This window comes from Tachypleus tridentatus, chromosome 6 (genome assembly GCF_004210375.1).
Source record: "Tachypleus tridentatus isolate NWPU-2018 chromosome 6, ASM421037v1, whole genome shotgun sequence".
NCBI lineage: Eukaryota > Metazoa > Arthropoda > Merostomata > Xiphosura > Limulidae > Tachypleus > Tachypleus tridentatus.
The window spans coordinates 68,321,644-68,341,665 of record NC_134830.1 but is presented as its reverse complement, the minus strand read 5'-3'; the positions used below and the strand labels follow the sequence as shown (position 1 = coordinate 68,341,665).

Here is a 20,022-nt window from a genome sequence, read left to right as displayed (position 1 = left end):
ATTTTGCAGAAAAAGTTGGAATTTTTAAGATTCTGTAAATATATGGATCAGATTATTGACTGCTCATAACTGCAAAATGATCTTGTTAAGATTAAAATTACTTTTCTTTATCTAAATTTTGTTTGCATATTCTCAAGAACTAATGTATTTGGTATTTTCTATATCAAAACTACATATAGAATCCTTTGATTTAATTGACTTCATAACCTTCATAAAAGTCAAGATATAAATCAAGATTACAGAAGGACTAGAAATTGTAACAAAGAAACCAGAATTGTTTATCTTGAATATATAGTTAATTTTAATGTTTTATTTCCCTTGGAACCATAAAGCTGTAAATCACTCTAAAAACCATTTCCAACCATTTACAGGTCAAATGCCATGTTATTGCTTTTGTTGAGTTGCATTCAAAATTTTATTGAACTATTATTTTATGGCCCAGCATGGCCAGGTTGTTGGGGCACTTGACTCGTAATGTGAGACTCCCAGGTTTGAATTCTTGTTACACCAAACATGCCCACCATTTCAACCATGGAGGCATTATAATGTGACAGTCAGTCCCAACATTTAATGATAAGAGTAGCCCAAGAGCTGGTGGTGGGTAGTGATGACTAGCTGCTTTCCCTGTCGTCTTACACTACTTAATTAGGGATGGCTAGCAGATAGCCCTTATGCAGCTTTGTAAAAAATTAAAAACAAACTATTTTATGAATTTTTGATAGTAAGTTTGGTATCAGGTTGTGGGTTATAATTCACACTTTATTATATATAAGTTAATTTCTTAATTTAAAAGTAAATATTAAAAGAACATGCCTAAATATAAATATCAGTGAGTCTTGTGGTATGATAAGTGCAGCACTATTAAAATTAGATGTTTTTGATGTCAAAATACTAAGTCTGTAGTTTTGTATAAATTGGGATGTTGATGTGCTAAATCAAATGCAGTTGTCCTGTGCACTTCTTTCCATTTTTTGAAATGGTCCTTTAGATATACTTTCTTCAATATATGGCAGATAAATCAATAACTAATGAACAGCTTAGAATGTCCCCAGAGTGCTTTTCTCAGTTATTTTAATCTGTGAAAAGGCTACCAGTTATAAAAACCAATATTTCAAGAAGGTAGGCTATGTCTTTAGTCTGCTTAAAGTTTCATGTTTAAAATCTAAACACATCTTAGTTACTAAATGTGGAATTCTATGGTATGAGTGTAGTTATTTGATTTTTTGGTTATTTAACTATATATATAAAACCTAAAAATATGTTTGATACCCATCATGTGCAAAATTTTAAAGGCTTAGCAACTGAATTCAAAGGTCATAGTGAGGAGAGATAATTGTTTGCTTTACTTCTTGACTTATTGTTTTATATTTTAAGAAAGATAAGATTAATAATTTATTTCTAAATAGTAATAATAAATTTACATATATAATGTATAACGATTGAAATGTGACTGTGTATTACAAAATACTAGTCCACTAAAACACAGCCAAGACGGTGAAGGCTAAAAGACTGTTTTATATCACTGGGTATGTAACATGAGTGTATATGCACCAAGTCAATGTAAATTATGTGATGTTGGGTAGGCATGATTTTGAAGGTCAATATAATAAAAAAAATTATACATAGAGCATTATGAGACTTCTACTTAGACTAGCCATCTGTATTTTTGTGCTACAATCTATAATCATTCTATTATGAAAAAAAGCATAATTTACAGTTATTTCTTATTTTCTTTATTTTGATTGTGAGGTTTAAGTGACTGATTTTACATAGTTAATAATGAAAAAAATAACATAAAATAGTCTTACTTAAAACAAATGTTTGAAATGTACTTAGTTTTAGAAGTTTTAGAGATTATACAAATAATAGCTGAGATTTTGTGGATGAAGAATAGGTTTTTAATCATAACGTAAAATCACAGACTAGTAATGAAACTCTATTTTCTCAAAGAAATTTGTAGTAAAAATATCTATTAAAAATCTGATTTTTCGTGTACAAGATGCATGTAATCTTTACTAAAAGTAGACCAAGTTTGTCTACACATTTGCACACATTAAATATTTATACTACAACTTTCAGTATAGCATGTGAAAATACTTAGTGTACAAATGTGTAGGTGAACTTATGGATATTATGACAAGCCTGTTACAAAAGGGTTAACATGCAAGATCTGCTTGAGTATACCCCTTGAAGAATTTTTTTACATAATTTTACCTAAATTAACTTCATCTAACCTAGTAAGTTTTTAATTTGGATATTTTAGTTACTTTTATAATAATAATTAAAGAACATATGAAAAACAAGAAATTTAGTACTTACTTCTTTTTTTTTTTTTGCTGTCAACTTTCAATAAAATTTAAGCACTTTTTAAAACTAATGGTACTATTACACTAAATAAATTTTTACTTAATTAAATACTGCACCTAAAAACATGTAATAATGGTAAAAATAGCAAACAGTATTGTTCTATATCATAATTTCTGTGGTATTCTAACTCTGACATAAGAGTCTTTAAAATTAAGCTGAGTTCATTGTTGGTTCTTCTGAGAAGGAATTTGAAACTGAGCAAAGAAATAGATAATGCACTGTATAGAAAACAATAAATTTGAAACTTGGTTATAACTAATGTAGTATAAATCATCATAGAGCAAAGAAATAGATAATGCACTGTATAGAAAATGTGTAATTTATGTTGTGTACTTCTCAGAGAGGTAGTTAACAAATTAGAGAAAAGGGAAGACAATAAATATATCATTTAGAAAAATATGTTTTATTAACTACATTTTGATGCTAAGTTTATTTGTTTACATTGATGATAAAGTAGTTTAATTAAATGTAGAGGTAACTGTGAAAAAGTTGTAATGAGCACTTTGATATACCAATTGCAAAAAAGTGCAATAATGTAAATACAAACTTCTGTAACAACACAGTTATCACTACTAATTAAATTAAAATTCTACCTATGTATAGAAAATAAGTATGGTATTCAAGAAATAATGTAAACATAAACTAAGTTATACGAGAAGAATGAAGCTTGAGCCCTTGTATAATAACAGTAATTACCCAACTGAACCTGAATTCTGATTTTGGAAGTATATGTTGCTTTATGTACTCCATGTGCAAAATTTGACTAGGCTTAGCTAGTGTCATGCTTAAGTATAAACAACTTTATAACATTATAAGTATTAGAGATCATTGCTTTCTATAGATTTTTTTATTTACTGTTCTGTGTTTTAAGAAAAATAACTGAAATGTAAGAACTTGTTTGTAAATAGTAAATAGTATAAACATCTCTAATGTATGGTAACTGAAATGTCACTGTCTTTTATAAAATGCTGGTAAGCTAGTTGCAAGACTGTGAACAGTAAAACATCTATGCTTTGGAAAAGCCAGTTTTATGCTTTTCAGTAGAGTAACATGAGCTGCATTTGTGCCGTGTGGCTTGCAACATTTTGTGGTAGTATTACTAGCCAGATGGCAATCATAAGTCAATAAAACAAAAAATTAATAGATAGATAGGTGTATACTGTTTTAAGATATTTAGAATAAACATTTGTAATTTCCTGTTACAATCTCTAGTCATTGTAGGACAAAAAATAGTAATTTAGATTTATTTTCTTTTGGTGGTTACATGGTCAGTCAAATTGATAAACTACAGAGTTAAGATAGAGAAAATAACAGATCAAATACAAAATTTCTATAAAAAAATTTGAAATTTATTTAGTAGGTTTATGTAAATTACACAAATGAAATTGACAATTTTCAGATGAAAAGTATTTTTTAATCATAAAATCACTGAATATTTTTATAGTCTCAGCATTTGAAAAGGAAAACAAAATTGAGCAGATCTTTAATATAAAAAATTTTAATACTTAGTTGAAACTTATAAATTTTGTATAAAAAAAAGCCTTGTAATATTTACTGAATCTCCAAACGTTTGTGAAGATATGCATACATTATCAAAAGTTGATATAACTACTGTAATTTTTTCTGTATTTTTATGTACTTAGTGCACTGCACCTGGACCCATAGTCAGATTCAATTTTGTCACAAAACAAATATTAGCAGGATAATAATGCATTAATCAAAAACATAATAGCATATTTGCTTACTTCAAACTTTAATTGTTGAGGTTTAATCTTTTAATAGATTATACAAATTCATTGAAAACAAAAAGGCACTTGTGATTATAGTATTATTCAGTTCACTCATCAATATAAACATCTTACAGGCAACTCTGTATGGTTTTTTCTTTGTTTCAAGTAAAATAAGAAATGTTTTTGCACATTTAATTATTCATAGGCTTAGCTTAATTGTCTGAATTTTTAAGATATTTATTTTTGTAAATGCAACATGAAATACAAAACTGAGTGATGGTATTAACCTTGTGAAAATAAAACTGTAAAAGCTTTTATGCATTTTACCACATTTTTTGATGTTATATATTTCTAGATCTGAATTTAGAGGAATAAAAGGGTATCCATCTTCAGATTGTTCCATATATCAAGTGGAGGTGTTGACGACCCTAAACTCCTTTTTGCTCCCTTCTCTATTGATCCAGATGATCAAGACTGAAAATTGTTGCTTTATTTTATTTTTGAAGTGAAATTCCTTAGCATCTTTAAAGAAAGCAGTTTTACACTTTTCAGAGAAGTACCTTTATTTTACTATTGATCCCAAAGGCTATTTTTAAAAGCTGAGAGAATGTTATTTGTCGAGATTCTATATCTGGACATACCTGATTTGGGTTTGTGTCCGTTGTTATTAACTTAAGAGAAATGAGAGCTGAGTGAATGCAATTTTTTTCATAAATGGCTGCCATTGCCCCATTAACAGAGATTTAGAAGTAATGTAGATTTTTAGAACACTGTTCTCTAGTTTTATTATATTTGAAAAGAAAATTTTGGGTGTGGCAGACATTTACATATTGTAACTTAAGACACTGTTCTTTAGGACTTTAGTGTTTTTTGTTTTTTTTTGAATGGATATAAAAAAATTGTTTCATGTGATTATTTTTTGTGATGTTTAAATGTTTGGCTTTTGAGTCAGCTCTAGACTGAGCCAAAATTGTTTTTCTTTGGTGTTTTTCCAACTTCATGTGTGTTTATAAAGTGTTTATTTGTGTCCATTATAATGTCTCTTGTCTGTTTTTAGGTTTAGCTATAGGATTTTTAGATGTAGGTGGATATATCTTATTAGACTACAGCATGCACCCTTAATAGGTTGTGCTGAGAGTCTCTAGTTAGAAATAGAGATTCAGAACAAACTACTGAGAAAGTCTTATCAAAACTAAGTTGAAGATAAAAAGGTTTAGGGAAATTGAATTAAAGTTTCCAGCGAAAAACTTTGCAACTGTCACATTGAATGCCTTAAAAGGGTGAACGTATTAGAGTTTGTGCCTTCATTGTCAGCTTTTTATTGTCTTATAGAATTTGTCAAGCTCTGTTTTTCCTTGATTTAATAAGAAAGTAGTTAGGAAGAAAGAAAGAGTGAAATTTTAGCATATTCCCAAAGAAGTCCTGGATAGATTGTATGTTTTTACTGTGGATAGGTTACTGATAGGAGAGCAGATTTTTCTTAAGATTGCAAGAAGTTACATTTTAAGAACCAAAACACGTTCAAAGAAGTTAGTAACTGATTGCTCATTAAGTGTGTTTGACACCAACTTAACATTCTCGGAACAAAGGTTTTTTTAAGCTTGTTTTCTTTGTTTTACATCTAATTAGGGATGAGTGTTAATAATTTAAAACACATTAATTCTGGAAAATTTTAAAATCCATCAGTTGCAAAAACTATTGAAACAAATTAATGTACATTCATAAACTTTGCATTTTGTTTATATCATAAGTGAGCCATCTAGAACAAATAGTGTAATGGGAGAATACTTAAAAAAATTTGGTTTCATAACAAATAAAATTTGTAAGTAATAGCAATAAAAATGGATAGTAATTGCTTTAAAAATTAAATGTTTGATTATTTCAGAATACTTCTGACAGTTCTTGATGTTGAAAGCTTGGGTACTTGTTAGATAAAAACCTGTAGAATAATAACACATTGACTATTGTTTTATTTTAGTTAGCTGCTTGGAAATTGAACTCTGAACATTCTATAATTTTTTAATTAAAGGACTATTAGAAGTACAGATAAGTAATGCTCAGTTTAAATGAACTGTTATTCATGAATTATTTCTGAAGAGTATTTTAAGGGGTGGTCTGTGAAAAAACGATGCATTTCATTGAATACAAGCATTGTATTTAACTTTTTCTTCCCTTTATTAATCTTTTAAGATTGTGAGAAGGGAACTCATTTGGTTCAAACTGACCAAGTTTTACAAAAAAACCTCAAAATTCATACATTCCTGTTTTCCTTTAACTTTTTTTTTAACGCTTCTGCTGAAATTGTGTTTGTGCTCTTTGGTGTATATCTTTAATCATCCAGTTACGTTTTGACAACACAACTTATAACACAGGCTTTTTCTGTACATGCGTAGTTGGTTTGGTAAAGTGTTATAAATCTGGTATATTGTACATTTAGTGCTGTTGTCTTGTAATGTTATTTAAATGAAAGGAAATGAGAAAGTTATGGCATTTGGAGCTTTTATTTTCAAGGTTATACTCATTTCAAGTCAGAATAAACAACTCAAGAAAAGGAATACTGCAAACAAAATTCAGTATTTAAATTTTATAAGACAGCTTTCTTTATATGTATTAGTAAAAAGGTGTGGCAAAGAGACATATCTGTTTATGGTTTATTTGTTCAGATTATGAGAAATTGTTTGGAAGTTGAAATGGTATGCTTGATGAATTTATTTTCTGGAAGAGAAACTTATGAACCAAAGAGTGGAGGATATCAGTGATCTATTTTAAAAAAATGTCTTTTCATAGGAATTTGACACATTTGTATTTATGAATTTGCTTATTCAGGTTAAATGCCTTCTTTATAAACTTGTGTGTTGTATATCTCAAGGTCATTCATACAAATAATAATTGAGGAATGTAAAATATTTTGTGTTGATTACTTTTTAAAAGTGAAAAATTTCATTGAAGATTTTAAAATGTAATTTGTTCAGAAAAAAGGAAGGATGATCCTATGAAAATGTTTTAGAAATAAGTTATTATAGCTCATATGTTTAGGGTTTGAACCTTGATTTATCATTGAATCAACATTAATCCAAGGAGAATGTAACTGGATTTTTTTTTTGAATATTTTTTCTAACATTTGGTGCTTTTTTTCAGTGCTAACATGGTTATTCCAAACATTCCACAGAAAGCAAGGAAACATTCATAGTTCAAATTTGTTTTTATTCCTGCTCTACCACTGTTAGGTGGGAAAAACATTCTGTAGAGGCTGTAGTATGTTTATATTTCTGATCTAGTACTAGATTGTTATAAGGGTTTTTTAAAATTCAAAACATATAATAAGTAATGGTTCAATTAATAAAAATATAAAAGCAGGGTTGATACAGGCTTTTTTACATCCTTGAAAGTCATAGAAGATGGGTTCTAAATATTCAATTACTGGAAATCATGAAGAACATCTCTTTTTAAGCCATGGTTCTAGAAAATCCTAAGAAGTTTGGTTATCAGAGTAGGGTTTCTTTATGTTTGGTGATGGACATTTATGTCTTGCAAGACCTAAGGCTGTTTCTGTTTTTGATGACAGGTACTAGGTGGACAAATTCACAAATTTAATGTTGTGTGGTAGGATTTGAGAATCCTGTAAAGAGTTGAGTTTTATTTTTTGAAGTCTGTATGAACTCTGCAAAAGCATTCCATTGTAAGTTGTGCTTTTGTAACTAAAGTGACATGAATTATTTTTAATTAAAAGTGGAAAAGTGCCTGTTTAACAATGTTAACTAGAAGTTTCCATCTTTATTTTTACATACTAAAAATCACTGTTTTTATAAAAATTAAGAGAGACAGTCTAGAAACAAAGTCTATGTTTTCAAGTAAGTAGGTATTAATTATTAAACTGATGCTGTATGTTATTGAAAATAGAGTAAAGAATGTTGTTAGACCAACCCTTTCCACATCATAAATTGAATGTTTTGAATATGAAAAAAACAAAAGTTTAATTGTACTTTTTTGTTCTTATTTATAAGTGTTTGATGGCATCCATTTCCTTTTATTTAAAAAAAAAATATGCAGTTGTACACATTTTATGAGTAGTCTCCCACATGAAGTGTACATTGATATTGTCATGATTACAACTTCTTCGTCCTTCTATCAGAGTACACTGGATAAAAAATTTAGTAGTAGAACTGTGTAGTGTACAAACGTTTTTGAAAAGTGGCCAGTAATATATAATTAGTTTCAAAGTCTTGATTTTTGTTTTTCTTTCAATTTTAAATATTTACAAAACAAATTGTCAGACATTTTTAGTTTTACAAAGAGATTCAGTTTTTTTGTTTTTTCCATTCAGCAAGTATAGATAAAGTTTGAATAAGAAATTAAATCACTGCAAGTTGGAATTGTATATGACCTGTTGATAGCGTTTTGAAAATAAGCTTATAAACTTATGTATTTCTTAAGTTGAATGTTTTCTTTTTGGAGAGCTTAAATTGTTAAAAGAAAGAGGAATAAGTGACTAATGGAAATCAGGCAAAGCCTGGTCTGAAACAGTTTAAAGTAAAATTATGAAAATATTTATAGCTTTGTATGGTTTTCAGAAATTGCAGAAGAAATCTTATGCTTTATTTTGTGAGACTTTTTAATCCTTTTAATTCTCAGTTGGAAAAGTCTTGCAGCAAACAGAAAACCTACTTGACTATTGTAGGTGTTAAAATAATACTTTTGGTTCATGTGGATTTTTGTTTGTTTACAGTTGTTTTCATGGTGCTGCAAATGCATAAAAACCTTGATTTGTTGTCAGTAATAAGAAGATTAAAAGTTGTGTCTGGTTTTCATGTTCTCTTAATAAACTAAGTGGAATTGTTCAAAGGTTTTGAAGAACTTTTAAACTTTACATCCAGGAATCTGCTTGAGAGCCTCATACACAATCCTATACACCAGTATGCTTCTGGTCTCTTTCAACTCATCAGATAAACTTGTAGGTATTTGTGGATATCACGCATTTGTGGGCGTCCAGGAGTACTTTTCTACAGTCTGATCTGATAGGAAATTTGTAGTGACACTTTGTTCTTTGGACTTGTTCCATAATTAAATTGTTGCTGTTAACATGCAAGTTTGACAGACAAGAATCAGAAGGTGGTCATTAGCCACACTTCCAATGAAAGTGAAGCTGTGTTTTATGTAAATGTGTGCAAGCATGTTAAGAAACCTTTGGTCGCTCATCTTTTACAGTGACTTTTTCAAGTGACCAAGTTAAGACTAATAAAAAATCTTAAAGCAAAAATTTTGCAGTTTGTTTTCTTTTATTATATTAAAATTCTTTCTGGAATTGATGATATAATTATTTCTATGTTTTATATTTACCTGTATTTTAACAGGTATTTTCTTTACTTTGGATTCTTGGAAGTTAAAAAATTTAAACTGATCTATCAGCACTGTTGTATGCCCCAACTTTGTTTTGTTCCTAGAAATGACAATTATTCTCTTAAACTTATTACATATTTTGTAAATATCTGAAATCCATTTATGTGCATAGATCTACTTCAGTATATAAGATTATCCATTGTAAAGTTCCAAGGCTTAAATATGTTTCAACAGGAACTTGTTAATATTACCTGCGTATCTATGCATGTACTGTAAGGTGTTTGATTTGAAAGTCAGATTATATATGTGAATCATTGGTAGCTTAAATAGTGTTCATAACATTCATTGCATAATGTAATATACACATTTTATATACATTTTGTAATTTTTAAAGTCTATGTAGCACCATATCTTTATCAAACTTATTGTGTTTCTGTAAGATACAACCTCTAAACATTGGTGACTTACCCAGCCATCCTTCCACTTAAGTCTTCTCATTTTTGATACCAGTTTATTAAATTGCTTTTATTTGGTCACATTTATCATCTAAATTCTAGTTTTGGCATTAACAAGAAACATTTTTTAGGTGAAAGGAAACTAGTTTGAGTGTGGAAATTAGCAGTAACTTAGATTAATGTATTTGTTGTCTTGTTATTGGAGTTGAAAAGTAGTTAAATATTTAGGTTGAAAGTGTCAAGCTGTTGCCAAGGGTTATTTTACTAGAAGTTGCAGCACAACATTCATACTTTACTTATATTCTTAGGTATAGAATAAACCTTTAGAAATGGATGTTGGGATTATTTGTTTTAAAACTAGCATAAAGCCATTGTTTAATTGTATAGGTATGTCAAAGTATGTAATTAACTTTCCTTCTCTTCATTTAGCAGTTACTAATTAAAATAACTTGTTTCTTTTTGTTTGTACATTTTCTATAAATTGTTTTCAGATGTATCTCAGGGTGTAATTGCATTTAGTTCTGAAGGGCATAATCTTGGAAATGTTTAAAGCGAAGATAGATGATACATAACTATTTTTATTAAAATAAAATAACCTTCATGCATAAGTTTAATTTTGAGTGTTACAATGTTTTTTTTTATGAATTTAAGTTTTATATTTAGTTCAGTAACTGTCAAACTAGAGTTCATTTAACATTGCTTTTATTATTTTGTTTAGCTTGACTCAGTTCTGTAAATTTTTAAACTCACTTTTCAGTTTTGTGGAATTCTGTACTCATGTACTTGTATTCAGTTAATTATTATTTTGTCTCCAGATTAAGAAAAACTTCAGTTGATATAAATGTAGTTTTTCACCCATACATTAGAATGTAACCTGACTGTACATAAAATTTTGTTTCAGACTAAATCTCTCTGAAATTGGTAATAATGAAATGTTTCAAATTTTGCTTAAATCTGTATGTTAGTTAGAGCTTAACATTATGTAAAGAACTTCATGAAATTAGTCTTAGTGCTGGCTGTGTGAAAATTCTCTTTTAAGATTACAATGTACAGGTTGGTTTATGGTCTTGCACCTGGTTCAGAAGAGTGCAACTCAGACACAACAGTGGACTGTGAGAAATTCATAGAGCATGATTGCCATGATATGCAAGACAAAACATTCAACAAGATGCTACTTTCAACCTTATGTAAATGCTCTTTGTATTTATGTATCTAATGAAGTGAGAAACAGAAGAAAGGAGCATTAGTAATTATCAACCACAAGTAATACTCTAGAATCATGATAGCACTATCTGGCAGCACCTCTTTTGGTAGCATTAGCTCAGTCATGTTATACCATGTGAATTTCAATACTATCACAGTTGAGTTACACCCTTCTGAACTGGCTTGCCAGATTTTATAGCCACTATAGAGTTATTTCTGTTTTGTACTATAATTCTTTCTTTTAATTATAACAAGACAAGCTGTTTAGTATCTTTCATATCTCTTTACTTTTGACTTAATTAAATAAACAGTAGGGATGGGGGATCATTGTCAATAAGGTAACTGAATAAACAGAATGCAGTAATAGCCCAATTTGTGAATTATGCCATTTTACTATGTTATGTATATTATCAATATTTTCTCACTGACTTTTGCAACTTGATTTAACAGAACTGATATGTTTACGCATTATAACAGCACCTGAACCCTTGTAGGTAATGTATATATTTTTCTGTGGCCAAAATGTACACACTTATATTAGGTTTAAATTACTGTATTGAACAGACTGTTTATTATAATCTCTTATCTTATTTCACACATTACAAATCATACATGAAGTTTGTATTTTGAAATCAAAGTATACACTGCATTACCCTCAACAATGAATACAATTCTAATGTACTTTTTATGGAAATATTGAAGATGTTGATTCTCAACTTATTAAAGGTTTTGCTACATATGTATAATAAAAAATATATATAAATTTTAAGAAGTATAGAAAAATTTTTATAATGGCTCAGAATACAAATTAATGGGTAGGATTTCAAATGATACAAATTTATTATCTATCAATAATAATAGTACATTGCAAGGCTAAAATTTCAAAAAGTTCCAACTGTAGCTTGAAATTTATCTGTACTTAGGTACAAAAATAAATTTACAATTACAAAGAAACCATGTAAAAGAAACAGTGTGAAATAGTAAATTTAACTATTGTGGTAGTTAAAAGTTTGAAATTGCATATTTTGTACATTCTAGGTACAAATCAGGTTTAAAGTTAATATTTACCTTAAATTACTTGTTGCTAGAAAGGAACAGATTCTTTGGCCACAACCCTTGATTACAGTCCAAGATTCTGTACATTTATGGAACACAGAATTGGGGTCACTGACATTAAATACTGTACATATGAAATAGAAAAAATTGCTCAATAGCTCACAGGTTCTGTTATCCAGTTTAAGTAGTAATAATTAGAATTCACAATACATTTTAATCAGTTGAACTTGTGCATTAATGTATGTGACCTTAAATCAGTTCATACTGCAGAAGATTAAACAAAGAACACAAACTATTTTGGTGCATGACTGGACAAAATATTTTTTCTTTTGAGAATATCAGTAATACTTATCTTTACTGTCAGAGGAAGCTGGTAAGATCCATATGACATATTAATTGAGGTCCAATAATTGTTTTATATTTTGATAATGGTCACTTCTTATCTTAAGAAGACAATAGTTGGTTATTTTTTTCCAAACAATAGCTGATGAAAGGGTGAAATCCTTTCACATAACTAACAGACATTATCTTTCTCTTGGTGGATGTAAATTTCTAAACATTTTTAACAAAACCTGTACAAATGTTAAACCATGATTGCAGAACCACTTGAGAGTTGGCATGAATAAAGATATGTACAAGAACTGGGACAAATATTAGGTCCATGTGATTGGCTTGAAGGAATACACTTGATGTTTTCTATAGGGTTGTTTAGTTGGAATGAATGTAGGATGTTCTGTTTTTTGGTGAACAGGTACACTGGAATGATGAGGTAAGGAATTAGTATTAGACTCTGTATGATGCTGACAATCAACTTGCTGAAGAAACTGAATGTTCTCATATTCAAAGAAGTTGGACACTGGTCTATCCCTTCGTCCCACAGCAGAGAACTCATTCATCTGTGAATGTGGAGGTTGATGTCTGAATAAGGGCATGTTCTGCCAAATTCTCTTGTAGTTTGTGTAATGGTTGTACTTATCTGAGTTAGCCAAACCTTCTGTGCTTTCTAGCCTAGAAAAATTCAACACAACATAATTCGCCTGCTAAAACCCAAGCCAAAATTTATGATAAATAATACCATTTAACATCATTTACCACAACAAACCATTCTACACCTTGTCACTACAAGGTAGTTCACGTGAGAGATAGTACAATATTTTATAATAACTTTTGATAAATGGTAATGGGTAATATAAATATAGTTGATCATTAAATGACACAAAAGTGGCATGTATAATATGATTTCAGAACCAAAGTTTTATTTGGTCATGATTAACAAAGGGCTACTACATATGAGTTAATAAAATAAACTCCATAATTATGACTGAATGTTACCGAGATTTTATTCCACCTTCTAGGAATATTTTTTCAGTAATATTTACCCTGGTTTCATAAGTAGAGTTTATATTTGCACAATAAGATGTGTAGCTCATACCTTTCCATCTCCCCTGTAGATGCCCAAATCACTGGTTCTATTGTGAGCAGTCTTAGTTTTCTGTCTCTGTAAAACATATTGATACATCATTGTATTATAAGTAGATACCTCTTTGGGACTAGAAAAATAAAATATAAACTAAAAATATAGCTGTCCATTCATGCAGTGTTGAAAGTGGTTCAGAACCAATTTATAAATACTGATGACAATCATGATCTAGTAAATAGCTTTAATGCAAAAGATATCTGACTTACTGAATACCTAATAAATAAAAAAATAAATGATTATCTGTTTTCAAGAGTCTGTTCATGGCTCTTTCATACATTCTTGTGGTTCAATTGTGGGTTCTAACCTATAGGTTAAAGTTTTTGTAAAGGAAGCTAATACAATTACAGTATAAAAGTTTGGTTATGGCAAAAAGGTTACTTTTTCTGTACTTATTTTCAATCAGCTTTGTGTCGTTTATCACAGTAAATATTTTATTAATTTCAACTTTTATAAGAACTTAATTTGGTAAAGTAAATCATAATTAAAAGTTCCTTGTTTCAGCATAATTTCTGAAGTGAAATAAAACCTAATAACTTCACAGTGCAAGTCAAGATGTTAGGTGAAAGGAGTATATATTCTTTCATTATAGAATGGTAGTGGAGGAGAATAAGACATTTATAGATTCAAATGCTCACCAATATCCAGGTTGTCCAATTAACAAATACAGATTGAAACAATGTGATATAAATATGTTTCTTTCTTAACTACTCAATATATATCAGTATGAATTTTTCAACTTAGTGGAAAGTCATCATTATCAAAAGAAACTGGGTTTGTGATTATAATTTTGATATTTTCAGAAATCTTTATTTCCCACCCTCAACAAAATTTTCTGATCAAAAAAGGTTACGAAGATGAAAAAAAAAAACTTCAAAGGGGAAGTTTTTTAAATTTTTCACTTGAAATGTTTGTAGAACATTTCTAATTATGTACAGTGTATAGAACTTTCCAAAATGTTATGTAGTTGTTCAAGATGAAGTATAGCTTATTAAATATTTAATTTTTAAATAAAAACTTAACTGGGATAGATTACTGTGACAGAAACCTGATATGCAACACTGTACCTTAACCAAGACTTGCTTGCTAAAAGAACAGAGTTTAAAGATTAAATAGTTTAAGTGAAAATGGACCAGCATTAGATAAAGAATTACAAAGGACCCGAGACAAATACTCAACCACTGTTGTGAAAAATCAAAAGTTTAACACCATATAACAAAAACTGTAGTACAGATGACTAAATAATAATTATGGAGAATTTGGAAACTGGTAAAATATTGTTTTAGGTGTAATTTATATTTAAATTATTACATAGGGTGCATTAACTGTAGCCTATGCAAAATAAGGGTCTGATGCACACTAAAAATCAATTGTACAAAAATCCTCAACTCCGAAAGTCAGAGTGTAAGGTGACATTTATATGAAGAATGTAAGATCGACACAAGTATTTTTAGTTTTCATTTGCATAACATTTGGAGCATTGAAATGCATACTTAGTTTTTTTACTATTCCTGTCTACCATATCTGGTATTTACTTTTCTCTACCACAAAGAGCGAAGTCAATACTTTAGTGTGTTTTCCTTTTAGCAAAGCCACATTGGGCTATCTGCTTTGTCTACTGAGGGGAAATGAGCCCATGATTTTAGCATTCTAAATTTGAAGACTTACCACTCTCACAGCAGGGGACCAATACTTTAGAGTAAAATGAATAATTGATAACCCTGAATGGTTCTTTGCAACAAGATGTGACATTCACTTTGATGTCTGTTGGGTTAATTCAAGGACTTTATAAACACTTATATTTTAAACAAGGAACAGTGTTAGACTTCCTCTGTTTTTGGTGATCTTTTGATATTGGAATGAAATGTATAGGTGGAAACCTCATTTATAAGCATAGGCTCAAGAACCAGTCATTTACCTGTTAGATAACATGATTAATTTCTAGATACTTGACCAACAGTGTAGTTTATATATTAGGAGATTATTAATGATATTTACTAATGTTTTGTTTTTTCAAAATGCCATTTGACTATCCTAGACTAAATTACCTAAAAATGATTGTAATCTCAAACTAAACGATAAATATTTTTTTTAACAACATTACTTAAAAGTACTTTGAAATACAGCTAATCATTATCATAAGTGTCAAATAATTCAATAAGATAAAGAATTGTGATAACAAATTTTCAGTTAACTTTCTTACATAAAAACTAAACACTTTTTGCCACTTTGAACATTAATGGCTCAATAGATATGATCCAGTTAGCCTGTGCAGTTTCTTTATTGAGAGCTAAAATAAGTTGTCTGTCCTTTTACTTACAAAAATGATGTTATATTTAGTGGTTATTTTTAAGTTTTTATATTTGAAGTGTGAACATTTAACTGGAACTCTTATCTTGGTGTTTTACTTTCTTTACCATTCACTAACCTGCAAATATAAAATAGTTTAATTAAATATGTCAGTTTCTTGAATTCTTTAACTATTAGTTTTGAAAGAGTAAGCATAGGATGAATAGTATGTTCATATATAATTAGAGTTTAACATAACAATTCTCAGTAACATTAGTTAACACTCCTACGAAAAGACGTTTCTAGTCCTGATTTCTCCAAGCCCGTTCCCCTGGCTGTGGTTTCGCTAGATAGTAGATAGGGACAGTGGGAATCTCGTTAATCCATTCATTAATGGATTTAAATGGCAATTTCATTTAAATACAAAATTATTAGCCTAATATTAATAACCTTTCAAGTTGCTCTGGGGCCTATTAGGCCCCACTTTTCGTAGGAGTGTTAAACTATGTACAGCTAACTCCATAAGGTACTTTTAATAAGTCTTCCATTGTAATTCAAATAAGTTTGATATTTAAATCAAACTCACCTACCTGTTTTAAGGTTTAGATATTAAAGAAGCATTGGATTGTTTTCACTTTAAATTAAAACATAAAAAACAAATTAATATAGTAATATTTTCAAGGTATTTGCTTGCCTTGCTGAAAGTATAAATTTACTAGTGTAACAATATTTATTAAATAAAACTTACTAGCTTTAGATCAGTCACTTCTTCTTCATGCCTAGGACAAGAGCTTTTTTGCTCTTGTTGGTAGCAAGTTCTGAGCTGGTGTACTTTATTTTGCCTGTTCTGAAGAGAAATGTTATTTGCCAGGTTCAAGGGTCCTTTACTGCATGTCACTCTTAGTTCTTGCCTGTCTCTCTGTTTATGTATCCTATTCAAAATGTTTACCACTTTTAGTAAATTCTAAGAACAGTAACTTCTAAAATGAAGTAAAACACTAAATTACAGTCCACCATAAGTTTGTCATTACTCTATACAGATATTTTTACACCATGACATATAGACTGCACAAATAAGTACTACAAAATAATCTTAATTTCAAGATCAACTCAATAATAGAATATTGTATAAAACCCTTTAACGTCAACCAAATATATCATAATGATGATAAATATTTTAATAACAGTTGAATATATATATACATGGAGAAGATGACAAGCACAATAAAGGTTGCTTTAATAGAGATAATTGGAAATCACATCACAAAAATAAACCTTTATTAGAAATGTGTACAAATGATACAGTACAAGACACATTAATGAAATTTACTTCAACAGAGATTTGCTAAATATTCTAAATAAAGATGAGGCCTCATGCATATTTATACAAAATACAGGAACTCAATCCAAAATCAAGCATAGCCATTTAACAACACATACCAAATGCTTCAACATACAAGTACATGATGAAAATATCCTTCAACACAGTTCACCTATCTCTATAGTACATTTTAGAAGTAAACCATTTAAAAAATAATTCATATCTCACAAGAATAAACTTACTTTTACAAGGGCACTCAAATGCACAGATATATAATTAAAGCACTTCAGCAAAGATTAACTAATACCCAAATTTTATAAAGATTACATGCAATGTATAGACACAACTATCTATCTGATCTCCTCTCCTGTTTAGAGTGCTGCAGCCATTGCAGAGTTTGGCTGTGCAGTTGGTATGCTCAGCTCCAGTGGAATATCAGGGAAAGGTAATACTTTCCTTGTAGTTGGAGGTCTGAGGACATGTTTTTTTTGTTGTTTTTTTTTATGGGAAAAGCCACTGGTTCCATAAATTCCAGGATAAAGCCATCAGCAGTAATAGATGGATCCTACACTTCAGAATTCTACTATCAGAAGATCCTTTCTCATATGCTTAATGTCTTCTGTACTTGGGCTTAGAAATTCTCACAGGGGTTTTTGTACTTCAAGTTACTTATGGTGTCACTAAACAAAATACAATTTTCCATTGTAAACTAATCTTTGATCACTAATTAATTAGACAAAATGGTTACAGGGGTAAAAAATTAGATTTTATATGACATAAAAGTCTAGATGAAAATGTTTAGTCAACTTGATTTCTAACTAGTCAGAAGAACAGCTAGAGACATAGACTTGAAAGCTGTAATGACCCAGTTACAAGAGTCGAACCTGCTGCTTTTGTAACATTCCATTTCCACAAGCATATACATTCAAATGTATATCAGTCTCCCAAGGACTTTGAATTTCCCAATCCAGCACACTTGATAAGAGACATACACTTCACCAATACAAAGCCATGCTCTACACTTGGTTGTTGCCTAGTGGTTACCTTAGGTACCACTCTAGTTGTTCAAGAATTCCACCATTTACTAATTGTGGTAACAGAGCCTGGTTTCAGTGGGGGAAGTATAGATTTAGAATTGCTATTACAGTTTCCTAGACAAATTGAAATCGCACTAGTATTATATAAATGCTATAAGCACAAAATACCTTACTCCTGTATATTTCTGTTCTGATAAAAAAACATAACACAGCTTGAAGCATCTATAAAGCAACAATACCAGTGTTACTTTTTGCTTAAGACTATGTGATCACAGTCCACAATAGTGTAAGTTCTAACTAACTTGTACTGAGGAAGTAATAATTTATAAAGCTGCATGCTTATGAAATATTTCACTATGAATGATGAACATTTCACATGGAAACAAACCAAAATATGGGATATATCAAAATTTACTTTGGTATGACAAATCGATTGTCAGGTGATTTAATTTTCTACAGATAATTTCACCTGTTTACATTAATATTTTAATTTGATCAAACCTAAAATTTTCTTTCCTAACATTATGGAGTATATAGGATAACAGTTTAAATTTATATTTTATCTCCCAAGGGAAAATCCACAGACTGATGAGTATAGAGGGTTAAATACATAATATTAACATATTTTCATTGTATAAATTAATGAGCCACATGACAGTTACAGCAGCTGACATGTATTTTCATTGGAATGGTATGCATCAGAATGTTATTTTGATGTTACTTGGCATTTCACAAATAGTAGGATACTACCAAAAACTGATTACTTTTGGAAAGGGTATATAACTGCCAATCTAGCAGAAAATATTCATAAACTCAGAACACAAAGATAAATTCAAATCTGGGTTTAAAATTTCCAAGATGGCAATATTCATTGTGCTGAATGGTATTGGAAACTGAAGCATAGATTGACTTTGAGCATTGGAACCATCCAGAAATAGTCGTGGATCAATTTGTACTTGCATTGTTAGTAAAAAAAAATATTAAAATCACCAAACACAAAAGTCAGTGGCAAAAGCTATCCATAACCTCATGCAACAGTATGAAACATAAGAAAGATCTTTTTCTGGAAATGAGGTCAACAGCATACAAGTTCACTAAGATAAGGTTTCCAATAATACCTCCTATTTAACCATTGCATATCTCAAGCAGTTGGAGAATGAAATGGGTATTCATGCTCTTCCATAGAAGACATACAAGCCAAGTTACTGGATGCAGCTCCTTTGGATTTCAGTAGAATCAAACTTGAAATGGTTATTGAGAACAGTTGCCCTTTTCCACTAGATGAATTATGGAAAGCAAGTAGGCAGTAGTGGCATGACAACCTAATGATACAGCCTATTGCATAACTTGCCTTTATTTATGTGAAATAATAATAATTCCATTGATAACAACCTACTACCGAAACATGCAACCATTATGGCTGTACTGATGCTTTGATATATGTCTGCAGCAAGGAAACCTTCACCAAAGCATAAGCTTTCTCTGATACAGGCAACCTAGGAGGACACCTATATGATATTGTACCACCTAACTATGTTGTTTTCCACAAGCTTACAAATAAAGATTTCCTTAAAATCTGTAGATACCATGATGAAATATGTCTTCCCTTGTATAGAGCAATGCAAATCCTTTAAAAGGTGATTACATTCCCTGATGGATCCTTATTTCAAGCCTTAAACTTGGCCAATGAACAGATTAATTCATAACCAGGTCAAAACATGGTTTAGCTCAGTTACTTACAAAGTTATTT

At 29.8% G+C, this 20,022-nt stretch overlaps 2 protein-coding genes across 21 annotated transcripts in view; one reads left to right on the top strand and one right to left on the bottom strand.

The window, feature by feature from the left end:
• LOC143252743 (RNA-binding motif, single-stranded-interacting protein 1-like) overlaps positions 1 to 9,354 on the top strand; it is a 149,288-nt gene extending 139,934 nt beyond the window's left edge. For all 12 annotated transcript variants that reach the window (XM_076505350.1, XM_076505355.1, XM_076505348.1 and 9 more), the window contains one exon: positions 4,453 to 9,354. The gene's annotated coding sequence lies outside the window, so the exon portion shown is untranslated. The remainder of the gene's footprint in view (positions 1 to 4,452) is intronic.
• A 2,286-nt stretch (positions 9,355 to 11,640) lies between these two features.
• The window catches only part of LOC143252741 (partitioning defective 3 homolog), a 55,152-nt gene continuing 46,770 nt past the window's right edge, over positions 11,641 to 20,022 (bottom strand). For 8 of the 9 annotated variants that reach the window (XM_076505338.1, XM_076505340.1, XM_076505337.1 and 5 more), the window contains 3 exons: positions 16,663 to 16,846; positions 13,581 to 13,646; positions 11,641 to 13,156 (listed from right to left, as the gene is read on the bottom strand). In XM_076505338.1, the coding sequence (XP_076361453.1) occupies positions 13,130 to 13,156; positions 13,581 to 13,646; positions 16,663 to 16,846 (277 nt within the window). In that variant the 3' untranslated portion in view covers positions 11,641 to 13,129. Of the gene's footprint in view, positions 13,157 to 13,580; positions 13,647 to 16,662; positions 16,847 to 17,783; positions 17,916 to 20,022 lie in introns of those variants that run through there. The other variant, XM_076505344.1, reaches the window with a different exon arrangement.